The sequence below is a fragment of the Schistocerca gregaria genome, chromosome 10 (genome assembly GCF_023897955.1).
Source record: "Schistocerca gregaria isolate iqSchGreg1 chromosome 10, iqSchGreg1.2, whole genome shotgun sequence".
Classification (NCBI taxonomy): Eukaryota; Metazoa; Arthropoda; class Insecta; order Orthoptera; family Acrididae; genus Schistocerca; species Schistocerca gregaria.
In genome coordinates, this window is record NC_064929.1 from 198,209,827 (window position 1) to 198,224,593 (window position 14,767).

The 14,767-nt window shown below is 39.7% G+C and overlaps 1 protein-coding gene across 1 annotated transcript in view; it reads left to right on the top strand.

Moving 5' to 3' along the window:
- Positions 1-12,131: 12,131 nt before the first annotated feature.
- LOC126293616 (uncharacterized) overlaps positions 12,132-14,767 on the top strand; it is a gene marked incomplete in the record, with an annotated part of 370,783 nt that continues 368,147 nt past the window's right edge. Inside the window, 1 exon segment of the mRNA XM_049986896.1 lies at positions 12,132-12,540. Within this exon segment, the coding sequence (XP_049842853.1) occupies positions 12,523-12,540 (18 nt within the window).

Consider the following 14,767-nt stretch of genomic DNA (forward strand, 5'->3'; position numbering starts at 1 on the left):
AAATTTTTTGCTACATGATTCTTTCCTAGAGAGAAAAGGTACTGGACACAGTTTTCCAATTGCAGAAAATGGCCACATGAATAAAAACTGGAAGTAATAGGCAGCCTCACTGTAAAGAAATATTTAAAGTACTGGATATCCTTACTTCACTAAGATAATGTGCCAAACAATCTCTTCTGCACATCAGGGAAAACCTTACTAAGTATGTCACATTTCAATAAAAGTTGTATACATAATTACAGAACAAGACAGTTTGGATTTACATTTACCAAAGAAAAAACTAAAACCAGCATTTCTCATTGGGGAGTAACACTGCATAATGAACTGTGCAAGGATAAGTAAAAAACTGCTAAAAATAGTTCATAAGGAATGTATACTACACAGTTAAAGACTACTTGGTGGACTCAGTAGAAATTAATAATGTAAAGTGTCATCAACAGCATGTCACATTACAATGTAAGGCTTTTACAAGAAAATGATGCGCCAAGCTTTACAGCGCACAATAGTGGTGCCTTGTTAATCTCCCGAACTCAACAGTTCACTCACCAGATAACGATGCTTACTTGGTTTTTCAGATAGACAAAGGAGAACATGAATACATGCAAGGAGCACAGTAGCATGTTTACAAGCTGGAGTCAGTTTTCTGAACAGTCTGGCAGGAGTGCAAGGGGAAGCATGTTTATGGTCCAGGGTTCAACAGTGGGTGTCCATAGTGCATACAGTGAAACTACTTTTGTGTTATTTGTTACCTGGTGCAAACTGTGTATGATCGAAACAACATTGTACAACAGTGGCCAACAAAAATGACGTAGTACAGCATTTACGCCACTGACCTGCTATTCAGTAGACTGTCTGGCCACCTTGACTTAGATTTATCTAGATTATTTCAGGCAAATGCTGAGCACATGTCATACACTTATAAATTCAGCGTGTATGTATATTTTGAGCTACCATGAAGTAAGGTTACTTTGCTGACTTTTGGACAGTTTTTCCAAATGAAATAATGTAATGCACAGCAGTTTTCTAAAATGACTTGAAAATGATGTTATCCTTTTCAGCCAGAACATTATTACCACCTACCTAATAGCCAGTGTGTTCTCTTTTGGCACAGATAACAGAGGCAATGCATCATGGCATGGAAGCAGTGAGGCTTTGGTATGTCACTGGAGGGAGCCGGCATCCCATCTGCTCCCATAAATTCCAGGGAAGGAAGGCATTGAGCTCTGATGCCACACTCAATCACATCCCAGACTTTTTCAATCGGGTTCAGATCTGCCAAGTTGGGAGGAGAAAACTTCAATTGGAACTCACCACTGTGTTCCTTGAACCACTCCATCACACTCCTAGCCTTGTGACAAGGTGCATTATGTTGTTGATAAATGCCACTAAAATCGAGAAATACAATCGCCATGAACCTACGAGTGTATGATACTCCTAGGACAATGTGATGCCTTGCACAAGCTCCATTGGACCTGTGGATGCCCATGTGAATGTTCCCCAGAGCTTTTACTGGAGCTACTGTCACAACCTATCTCCATCCTGCAGAAAGTGTGTCAAGGAGCTGTTCCCCTGGAAGATGATGGATTCATGCCCTCCTATCAACATAATGAAGGTATCGAGATTCATCAGACAATCCAACACACTGCCATTGGACCCAAGTCCAGTGCTGATGGTCAGGTGCCAATTTCAGTCATAGTTGCCAATGTCATGGTTTTAACATTGGCACATGCATGGATCATTGGCTGTGGAGGCCCATTGTTACGAGTGTTCAGTGCACTGGTGTTCAGACACTTATCCATCATTAAAGTCTGACATTAGTTCTGCCACAGTTCGCTGCCTCTCCTGTTTTACCAATCAGTCCAGCCTACAAGGTACAACACCTGTAACAAGGGGTGGCTGCCTAACCTCACAATGTCTGGATGTGGTTTCACCACATGTTGAAGACACACTCCCAAGTAGTCCTGGAACACCTGACAAGATGTGCAGTTTCAAAAATGCTTGTCCTGAATCTCCAGGCCATCACAGTCTGATCTCAGTCAATTTCTGACAGATCACATGCCTTCCCCATTCTACATACAGCACACTCACTGATACTACATGCACCACACGTGTGTTTGACCAGAAGTCATTCCCTGCCAGGTGAAGCTCCTATCGCCTGGATGGGTTTATATCGATAGGTCAGTCATCATAATGTTTTAGCTGATCAGTATAGTCTGTTTTAAAACAATGTGAAAACCAGCTAGTAGCATACAATTCTTGAAATTTTATAAGGTTTTAAAAATTGGAGCAAAGTAGCCCCTGGAGCACATAATTTTGCTCCATTAAACTTAAACACTACCTTATGAGAGAATGAGAGCTCGACAATATCCCCGTCTAAAATTTATTGAGCTGCATATATGACCATCGTAAATCAATATTTGTGTACTTTTTAGCATTAAGGAGAGAACTTTAAGCAAGATGTAAAAAAGTGTGAAAAACAAATAAAATTTAATGTCTTTTCCTATCAAAGGAAAGGCCAATGTTTTTATTAGGTGTGTTACTGTGTCAAAATGTCAGTGACAATACTAGCAAAATATTTTGCACACATTCCTCAGTATCGAGCAACTCTAGGACTGACAAAATTACTTTTTTTGCTTTTCAACTGTATCATCCCATTTGTGAGAAATTAGATCTTTATCTACAGACCATGACCAGTTATGGGATCATGGTATTTAGCTTCCTTCATCTTCAATAAAACTAATGATGCCAGGAATACCAGTGTAGTGTATTTTCATACATGTAACCACAAACACCAGTTTCTTTGCCAATTGGTTTCTGTGGTTCTGACAGGCTCTCTTCATTCATTGCAGATGCTCTTAGCACTTCAGTTTGATTTCTCCAGTATGATTTACAATATTTGTCCACACTTTCCTCAGGAATTTGTTCTGCTGTAGGTCTTCATCACTACATTAATCTAGCACTGTTTACTAGTGCTTGGCACTGGTTAAGAAGCACTTTTGTGACATGTCAAGTAGGTGTTCCATTTTGTATGTATTCCAGGCACTCTAAGATTTTCAGTGTGATAAACTGCATATTGGTAAGGTTCTAGCTCCCATTTATACTGTACTATACCAACCTAAATCTTGTAGCAGTAATCATTTACAATGTAACAAGATTCATCCCAAGCTGAATCAGGTCTAAAAGTAATAAAACTACTGTGAAACTGCTCCACTTTGTAGGTGGTGCAAAGTTGTCCCATTTTCCCCAGAAAATAACCATCATGGCTGCTTTCAATCACACAATGTTAATATGTTGATTATAAGTTTGTAGGTATGATTTAGACCAGTGGTAGTCAACCTGGTACCTACCACCCACTGCTGACTATTCCTTCTTTCACAATGGGCAGTGGGTGGTAGAAGTTTTACAAAATTTTAATTAGGTTTTCATAAATTTTGACAAATAATTATGAGCATATTTTAACTTGCTGTAATGTTGCTTTATCAACTTTATCAAGTAAAGTTACTTCCTACTTTATAAATTATCATTACTGTGGAACCAGAGAGCATTTAGAAAATTTTACTACCTACAGATATACAATAGTAGATGGTACGTAAAAGAAAATGATTGACTACCCGATTCAGGCAAATTCCACATATAAATGAGAATGTATTTTTACTTCTGTTTAGGTAGTTTTCTGGCAGCAAAATACCCCCTTTTTGAAAAATCTCAAAAATACAATAGTACAGATTTTCTTAGACAGGAAAATACCCAAGATAGTGAGTTGCAGATTAACTCAAACATATGAGGTAGCAGAAATTGTCAATTGTTGGACAGAATCAGAACTGTTCCGAAATTATTAGAACAGGTGCTAGGCAGAATTTAAACTTTTTACTGAGTGAGTAAAGCTACCCCCCCCCCCCCCCAAACCACCCACCCTAGGGGCAAAGTTGCCCCACTTTACAGTATCTATTTTCATTGTATTATGATGACAAATCCTATTTATTAGTTGCTGCATACGTTTGTACCAATTTTGTTTTCCATATTGGAATTCCTGTAGCTAGGGGTTTATCGATTGTCATTTTTTTTAAATTTGTAGTTAACTGTTGCTATATGAGTTTACATATTGTCATTTTGTTGTTTCGAGATATTGAGTGGAGCTGTGGACATGACAAAATGGAGTACCAAGTGGAGAAAGCTGAACATTTCCTACTTATTCTTCTGTTTGACACCATTTTTGTCTTGATCACTACTGGTGACCAGAAATGGTGTCTTTATGCAAACATAAGGAAAAGCAAGGTTGACTGCAAACAAAGTAGCAACTCCACATATAAAGACCAGTGTGCATCCACAAAACATAACATTAGGCATCTGGCAGAATAGCAACAATGTGGTATAATTAGACTTGCTTCCCCAATGTGTAATCACTGCTGCTGACATTTAATGTCAACAACCGAGACGACTTTCAGATGCAATCCAAGAACAATGACCACGAACAGTGCATGAAGTGATGCTACTACACAATAACACCTGCCCACATTCTGCTATACTGACAAAATACACTATACAAGAGTTGGACTGAGATGTCATTCCCCACCTACCTAATTCACCTGCTCTTGCACAATTACATGTTCACCTTTACCCCTCTATCAAATAACCTTCAAGGAACTTCCTTTCCAGATAAAATGCACTCCAAACATTGCTGGAGAAGTGCTTCACCTCAAAACAATGTGGTTTCTACTGCCACAGAAAGGAAAAGTTTCCCAATGTTGGCAGACTGTTGTAAATATACGAGAACATATTATTGGTAACTCAAGTCTGTTATGTGTATATGTTGTGTTTGTTTAAATTATGGAAACATGCTATGAACTTATGATCCAACCCAATAAAATTGTGGGATGATCCCTGAATGAATGAATGAATGAATGAATAAAACTAGAGTTTAAATTCTCATGTTGAACTAGCATATTGACACCGCACAAGTACAAACTGGGCAAGGATGGGGCATTTGATTTCTTCAAGACAATGTTCCCAACATGGAAACTGGGAAACTTAAAACTGTATTAAAAATTATGAACACATTTCTGCTGAACACGTATGAATGGCTCTGATCACATCACTCCTTACCTGGGCAAGGGGGAAAGCTTATGGAAGAGAAGGGAGAAATTCAGCACGATACTGCATGTCTCAGGTAATTTAGTAACCTAATGCATTTCTTATTTTTCATATATTACCTTTAGCTTAGCTACATAGCTCAAATGTGTAGAATGCAATCAGCATTTTCATTTTTGTTGTACTTCATCAACTATAACTGAAGGGAGTGTACCTTCCCACCGCAACTAAAATAAAGTGTTAAACAATGCTGAAATGTCTCCATGTCAGCTACTGTTTATACTTATTTACTTTATTTAGTTTCACAGTGCTGGCCAATTACAGCCTAACAGGTAATTCTGAATTTCTGTTGGTGCCAGTGCCAAAATGTCTTACTGGACCAGTTATGACATAGAACACTTGTAGAAACTGACTTGTGAAGCAAAGGTAAGCAAATCATGCAACAATGTAAACAAAGAAACATCCAAAAGTTAGTACAGTTTTACTTTCTGACATCCAGGTCAGAGGATCGACAGGAATTTTTCATTGCGAGCAAGATCTCAATACTGCAAGTGCTGTGAACCTGTAGCAGATGTGAAAGAAATTCTTAAGAACTATGAAAATAGGAACTGCATCACAGAGTCAATGTATTGTGATAGTAGACAGTGCAAATGCCATATATAAAAATGAATTCAAAGTAGCAACCAGAGTATTAAGAGAGGCACTGTGTACATTAGGTGATTAGAAACTGATTGTGGTAGGCATACCACACATGTGTGTCCTTATCAAATCTTCCTGTGTAAACAAGGAGCTCCACAAAGCCACCAGGACTTACAAAAAGATCTAGCAGTCCATATTAAAAGCTGTTCTCACTTTACATCGGGAAAGAAAGAACTTTACAATACATGGAATGCATCTCAACACACAGGGCAAATCATTACTCAGGCACATGATCAAAATGTTTGTTGCAAGTGTTTTTTGTAGAAGTGAGAAATATGAAAATGTTAACATCAAAGGAGATCTGCCAAGTATCCAAGTATCCTGTACAACCAAAGCCATTAAGGTGCTGGGAAACTCTTCCCTACTAACAAATCCAGCAGTGGTAATAACAGAACATGCAGAAACACCAGTTACAGAACTAAGTGCTAACAGAAAACTAACAGCAGCAGGAATAAAAGACCTAGAAACAATATCTGAAGACAAAGTAAATGGCCACAGCATGTACATCCACACCATTAACAGCAGCAGCAATAGACAACACAGGAGAAACACCACCAGAATTTGAAACACCAGCAACTGAAATCCACAGTGCCTTCATCCCATTTGAATGACTAATTTTGAACAGGAAGAGGTGGAGGAGGCCACCACAATAAGTATAATTAAATGTTTAACAGCCTTCCACCAAAATATATTAACAATGAAAAATGTTAAGCAACTAGAAGTAAATTTGTAAATGCTACACAGCTCATATGAACTTCCTTGTTTCTATAGTAGATGCTCAATGAAAGGAGGTAGTTCAATGTATTTATGTGAAACGAGGTACTGATATTTCGTTAGGAGTCAGAAATGATGTTTTGCATCTACTGTTGATAAACATGTCAAACTGTCAGCTACTGAAATACAAGAACGCAGCATGTTGAAAAGAATTGTATTCTGTTTTTACCAATCCCCCCAGTGGTAACATGGGTACTTTTTTCCCTCTCAAAACTAAACCAAGCACCAGGAAGGGATTTAAATGTCAGTATAATGGAGTCAGATGATAGAAATGCCTACCCAAATATTCTGTACATTTATGGCATGTCTTCACTAGTACATTCTTCCACTAGAGTATCAAAAATCTTTTACATTTATAGGTAAAGGAACAACAGATACAGAAATGTTCAAAATCTAGACCTATCAGATCTTGTTTCAGATATTAAACATTAATAATTATGTAGAAAAGCCACCTAAATTAAAAGCATACCAAAGGTGTCTTCTGAAAGTCAAACCTGCATGAATTTCCACCCCAGTTTCAGTATGAAGAGTTTGTGGATGTGTGTGCTGAAGCAAATGTGAACAAAATGTTTAATAATTTCATGTCCATATTTAAACTGAATTTGAAGAAGTATTCCCCTGCATCATTGTATTCTATTGCAACTTCAGAAATAAAATTGCAGGGTGACATTAAAAAAATCCAACAAACTGCAGGGATGGCTTCCTGACTGCAAATGCAGGAAAAGATGTCCATTGAATATGGGTTCAGAAATGGAAAGCATGTGAAAAAAATCCCAGAACACAGTACGGAGCTGCATCACATCCACATCACAACAGATGGTCTCCATGAGATTGAGATGATAGGGATAGTTCCAGTTGTTATGGAGGATACACACAATTGTATTTTGGCTTACACTATGCTGGCAGGTCAAATGTTCATCTCTATACCCTGTAGAACCCGCTGTTCTAAATCTGGTGTATGCACAATCCACCAGTCGTGACCAAATAAACGCCCAAAAAGGGCTTGAAATGATGGGTTATGTTGTCTATGCCTATGAGGGTGCTTGTTTTGGTATAACCGTGCTGCCTCTCAACCATCCCCCTATGCTTGGCCAAACACAAACACCATCTGTGATTGTTCCCAACACAAATATCAGACCATTCTGCTGCTTATAGTGTGCAGTGTCAACAACATAGCCTACAACACACAAGGAGTACACAGCACATGGTGAGAGGAACTAATTCATCAGCACCATGTACCATGGAAAAATGCACTTCTGTACACTTGTTCATACAGTCTTATTCCTCAATTTTCTGTCAGGAATCTGTCCCTGCAGTTGGTCAGTTTGATTATTGTTAACCCTGTATACACAACCAGAGATAAAAAGGCAACTGACACTCTTAGGTATCCCACTCATCAGAAGTAGATTGACCCAGCCTTTCTCCAATTTTAGAAAAACTACAGGAGAATTTAGAGAAAGGTCCTGGTAGCTGATAAAAGACTTAGAAACCATATACTACCACAGGCACAAAACAAAAGCAAAGCAGACTAGAACATTATCAAACAAAAGAGAGCAACCCTTGTGCAAAAACACTAATTCAAACATTTAAAACAAAGGCAGTCAAATAAGCCACCTAGTAAAAATAGCAAACTTTGTGAATGTTAACTCAAACAGCATTTTTTAAAAACTAGTACAGACACGCAGATAGAGAGAGAGAGAGAGAGAGAGAGAGAGAGAGAGAGAGAGAGAGAGAGAGAGAGAGAGAGAGAGAGAGGGGGGGGGGGGGGGCAGAAGGTGTCAAGTTATAGATCAACTAAAAAATAAAATCTCAACTGGTCCAGATGAAATTGCAAGCTGTGTCCTTTAAGAATGCACAAATACCATAAGAGCCACACTGTCAAATACACCCAACAGATCATTCCAATCTGAGTGTTTTCCTGAGTACCTAATGCAAGAAAAAGTAATACCCACACTTAAAATTGGTGGAATGGAAAATTTAGAATACTACACACCAATCTCTCTACTGTCCATTTCCGAAATTGTTGAAAAACTAATGAAAATACATTAATGAAGTACCTAAATAAAGTTAACCTCCTTTGTAATGAACAACATGATTTCAGAACCAGGAGAGGTAAATAACATGCTATTGCACTGTTTACAAAAGTCATTCTTGAAGCATTGGATAATGGTGATCATGTGAATGGAGTTTTGTGCTTAAGTTTAATCTCAGTTTAAGTTGCTTGTTTCTACGGTACACTCTTCATGTATTGACATGTGTGAAACCATTCGAAACAGCTAAGCACAGAATTTCTTTGGATAAATTAGAGTTATTAGGAATAAGGGGTGTGGCTAAAAATGGTTTAAGTAATACCTAGAAAACCTGGTGTCCCGAGTTGAGATCTATCATACTTTAGAAGGATTTCTACTAAAACTTCTATCAAACCCAAAATATATCAACACAGGAGCCCCACTGGGGAGTGTATTAGGCCCTATCTTTTTTCTTATTTATACTACCAATTTCCCACAGCGAGTCAGATGTGGAGAAAAAACTATTTGGTGATGACAGCAACATAGTGAGCAGAGCTAGAACTCCAAACATCTGACAGTAAAAGTTTATGCTGCCTTCCACAATGTCCATAACTGGAAATTAAAAAAGTAACTAACCCTGTGTACTTCAGTTGAATAAAAAAACAAGGAAGCTAAATTAAAAATTAATGATAATGCATCAGAATGTGTAACTGACACCACAGTCTGAGTTGAATGTAGGTTCAGCTGAAAAGGATAGCACATGTCAAAAAATTGACAATCTATTCACAGCATGTTGCACTTTGTGAATACTTGCACCATGCCTCAAAGTGAGTGACATTGGACATACGCATCCAAACCTCATTTATGGAATCATATTCTGGGGAACAAGCGATGCAAACATTCTGAGTGTCTTCAAAATACAGAAAAAACTTACACTGAAAATAATAGTAGCAATAGGGTCAATTGTACTGATTTATTCAAAAAGCCGGAAATTCTGACCATCCATCTGGATACATTTTCTGGACTTTTAACATACATAAAATATTCATCTGCTGTTTGCAAACAGCACAATACATGACTATGAAACTAGATCCAGTCACTACTTCCACCTAAACTGGAAAACAAGTCAAAAACACACAAAGTGCTACACACTAGTCTAAAACGGTACAGACTGCCAAGGAAATTAAAGGTGTAAATTAGTTTCACGCATTTTGTATTGTTCTACGCACGATAATCAATAAATGAATCCGATTATTAAGCAGCGGATATGGTACATATACGTGCAATCGTCAAACTTAAAAGAATATTACTGAATACAGTGGTAACTGATCATACAAACTATGCTCATGTCTCAGACACAACGCTTGGGTATCTGAAGCCGAAATTGGCCAGTCGAACGAACAAAGTAAATACTTGTAAACAGTAGCCGTGATGGGACCATTGCAAAGTACTTCAACAAATACCCCGCACGGCGATTAAACTACAATATAGGTTTCTCAGAATGCGCGAAAAGTATGACGTCATAGTCGCCATGTTCGATGGTCGCACTCAACATGACGGATCGGAATCTTTTTCCTTTTTCTTCTAAAGTATTAGATCCCACTGCTTGGTGGGTTTTCGCTAGATCCATTGCGAAAAAAAAGACCTTGCTCACTTTCACTGCCGAGCTTTTGATCGCATTTCGCTGCCTTAATCATTCTTATTTTCCCCGTTTCGATCCCCGACTAATCTCGCACTCTCTTCACACTGCACCAGTTTTTGAACGGTGTTACGTTTAATGTTATGAAATTCAAGTTCTTGGAGTGCCCCTCTCCCCCTTTCTGGCCAATATTACACTTAGCGTATTTTCGGATGCTGATAATACCTGAACCATTATTGTGTGATGAAGGAAATCGCAAGAAATCTATATTGTTGATTAATAAACTCAGCATCCTCATGCACTTTAGAAAGTATCGTAGTGGGATCCACAATTCTAGTCCTCGTTTCAGTGTACCTGGTCAATCTATTAATATAGGCCTACAACACCCAAAATTATCTCTTGAGCCCCGAAACAAGATTTGATCGTCCTATATACTTAAGGGGCTGTGGTCCTCCTCGGTACAAGTCACCACCTCTTAATTCACGATTTAAACATGCTTGCTGGAGAATGTTCCGATTTTGTGAATTCGGAAAATCGATCGTCGCCCAATCCTGCTGATCGTATCATCGGCGCCTTCATTTGACTGAAAGAGGGGGGAAATACAGGAGGAGAAATTTATAACAATTCCTTGGAAACGCACTCCGTTATGGTTATTCTAAATGCCACCGCATGCACACATACATGAACTGCGCTGCTCATTTACTTCATTCCACGTACCTACTGGACATTCCTGAGACTGCAAGCAGGAGACGCGCACGAGAGAAATGGGAAATAAGCAGGAGACACGCATGAGAGAAATGGGGCTTTACAAAGTACAGGTAGCTATACAGTATAATCATCTCCCAAACACGAGTAACTAAAGTAAGCATGGCATAACTAGCGTTTGGCTAACATCTACCGATAAAATATGGCGCGAACGTAAACATTAGCCTACGCTGAGATCAATCACCACAGCTTTTATTTGGCATTCAAGTAAATTGGTTTCGCCAACATTCAGCCAAATCACCTTTCAACTCATCTTACACCTCAGGCTGCACTACAAATCAAATATGCAAGCACAACCAAAGTGACAGTTCAGCTGAACGCATTCTACCGTACACATTTTTTGCGACACCACCTCGTTATGCTGCAGTAATATTTAATAATTTGTTTAGCTATAGACCCACAAATTTTATATAACTTCAGAGCAAGTTAATTTCCTCTTTTGACTGTCTGAAAATTTTACTGTTTGCAATTGAAATTTCGCGTAATTGTTATAATAGAGTAGCTGCAAATCTATATTTCATCCAATAAAAGAAATTGTCAAGAATATGCTAAAATGATCTTGGAAATTACAAATTTATCCCTCTTTCGATTTGATTAATTTTCTACTAACGTATTGACGGTTGAAAGAACCTGACGGAACGTTCATAATATGCACGACGTACCGACTGCACTGCACGCTTTCTTCAACAAAGATAAATACGCACACTCTCTTCAACTAAGGCGAACTTTAACAAGTTTTACGAAAGGCACACACGCAAAGCATTATTTCGATTTTTAAAAGGATGTTTTACAACAAACAAATTGAGCACAGGAAAGTTACAGTCTTAGCAATTGTACTTACCGTTCACGAAATCTAAACAAACACATCAGCTGTGCGCATGACAATCGTGATGCCAACATCATAAGCAGATTTAGATATGACACTCCCAAATCTAAGAAAAACTTTCAGTCTCTTCGGAGTACTAAGACGGCCGCACAGAAATCCATACTCTCGATTTTTCTAATGTATACAAGTCCTTGCTACAGAACATGTGAACAGTTGACAGCTACAGTCAAAAGTAGCCAATGCGCATGGCGTGCACTCTCGATTGTTTCCTCGGTGGGCGTTGCGCTTTTGTCATTGGGCCAATGGGCCTGCCGTGACGTCACGCACAGCTGAGACTCGCGTAAGCCGTATGCCGGCTGTGGCGTAGTGTAGGAAGCGAGGAGAATGAGCAGTCAGTTACCGAAGTGTATCATCCCGAGCACTGAACGTCAAAGAAAGACACAGCCCACGTTATATAGCAGGCCTGCGGCCGGGCACGGCGCTTCTCGCCACAGAAACAAAGTTTCGCGGAACGAGGTCTGATGGGTTATCACACCGTGTGACAACCTATTTTAGTTGCCATTTTTGTTTGGTTCGTGCAAAAAAAAAAAAGTGACAACCGTGCGCGTTCTGTCACCAGTGTCGCCGGAGTTCGCACGTGTGATCTTTTCGCACTGGCGAACGTCGAATAATTGAATTGCACCCATATCGGCGAGGAAAGAACAGCGCTGAAGGAAAACAAGATGCTGGAATTGCAACAGGTAAGACCACACGTGTCCATAATACGCAGTATGTTTGCAGTAGTCTTAAATCGTAATGCTGGCTTGTATCAACACGAGATGTACAGAGTGTAACTCACTTATCGCGATTCCGAATGTGTCCTTCGTGCTGCTTCGCTTGAATGTAATTTTTTAGTTTTAGCATCCATTACTCCACGCTGCGCAACTGTCACAGTGGCATGACGGAGCTACGCCCACATGTGGCTTGGTGGTAAAAGTCGATAAGAGCAGTAGACCTCGACTGTTACGTCTTTGCCTTTCCCCTTTTAACTTCTCGATTCGCCAAGACTAAGATTTCCGTAACACGGTTTGGAGAAACAGGGCGTTTTTCCAGCTATAAACAGAGCGGTAACTTTTTGGTTAATGGACACGTTTGTTTATAGTTTGTATTTGGCATTAGCAGACAACGATGCTTGAAGCGTTAATGTTGGTTATGGAGGTGCTGTCGAAACTAGGCGAAATTTTTGGCTCTTTTAGTACTTTCGCTCCTGTTTCATAATCTTTTCAGTTAACGCCGCGGACCATGTCGGGATTCATATTGATAATCTTCTATAACACTTTTAACATTCTACAGCGTAAGATGCCAGGCTTCTAAGCTTGTTAGTGTCTGTTCTACGTAAAATAAAGGAGGAATAGTAGAAGACTGGTGGCGCAATGTTTAAGGAATATTGAAGTTATGTTATAGGTTGAAACGTGTGCTTGGAAGTCAGGTTAGAGACACAGGTGGAGCACGTGGCTGAGATTGGCTTCACACACACACACACACACACACACACACACACACACACACACTTGCCGGCTAGCGGATCGATCTTTGCCAGACCGGCGTACGCCCTCTCGGGGTTTAACCTGTTGCGTCATGGCCGTGGCGAAGAGGGGAGAGGCTTTGGGGAGGGAAATCGTAGTAACCTTCATCCCTGCACGCGAAACGCGCTCCAGCTACCCCCGGGGATCCGCCAGTAATCTGGGGCCATGCGAGCTCCGCAAACAAAATACAGCCCGCTCGCCGGCATACGAGTAGCTTATCTCCGGCATTGCAGCGGCCTTGGTCGCCACATGAGAAATACGCTGTGCGTACTTGAAAATGATTGTATACTGGCGTTCAGATTCGTTTTTAGACTTGGTAGTTTCCAATAGCTGCGGAAAAATTCCATTTGTTCGTAGCAATATATATTTTCTTTCGTATTAATTCAATCGAATGTTCGGCACTTGTGAACGGTTTGCACTGATGTCATACCGTCATTGATTAATTTTCAGTGGTGCTATATTGAGAGAACCTCTAGTTTTATTTATCCATAGTGAAGTTTAGTGCTGTCGAATAATGAAGCCAACATCATATTACACTGACAAAACTGAATAAATTTCCAAATATTCAGTAAAATATGGACAATGGGGAAAAGGTCTGTTATCTTTAACATTGCACAATTAAGATGGAGACGGAAAAACTAGTGAAACTGGAAACAACAATCGGTAAATATGTATCACTTATTTCCCATAGTCTTACCGATAAAACAGCTTGTCAGAGCCGGTTTAACCGTGGCACACTAAAAGTGGAAACTGTTAAATTTCTACTAAACCATCGTGAAGTATATATTCAAAGGAAGTCCTGATTTACAGTTTAAGCATAAATACCAGATCTTCAGTGGTATGTTACCAAATGAAGTACAAAATGGCCTGTTTCATACCGTTGTCTGAATCTATACTCTGCAGACCACCGATACGTAGGGGATTGTAGTATACCCTAAAGTAATTAAGGTAACTTCCCCTCGAAAGGCAAAGGTCCCGAGTTCGAGTCTCGTTCCGGCACACAGGTTTAATCTGCCAGTAAGGTTCATATCAGCGCACAATCCGCTGCAGAGTGAAAATCTCGTTCTGGAAACCTCCCCGATGCTGTGGCTAAGCCATGTCTCCGCAGTATCCTTTTTCAGGAGTGCTAGTTCTGCAGGTTCGCAGGAGAGCTTCTGTAAAGTTTGGAAGGTAGGAGACGAGGTACTGGCAGAAGTAAAGCTGTGAGTACGGGGCGTGAGTCGTGCTTGGGTAGCTCAGTTGGTAGAGCACTTGCCCGCGAAAGGCAGAGGTCCCGAGTTCGGGTCTCGGTTCGCCACACAGTTTTAATCTGCCAGGAAGTTTTATATGCAAGCCCTCGTCTATGAAGAGCAAAGTGTGGAATGTTCTACAGTTCAGTTACAATTTAAGTGTTTTTTGTAGT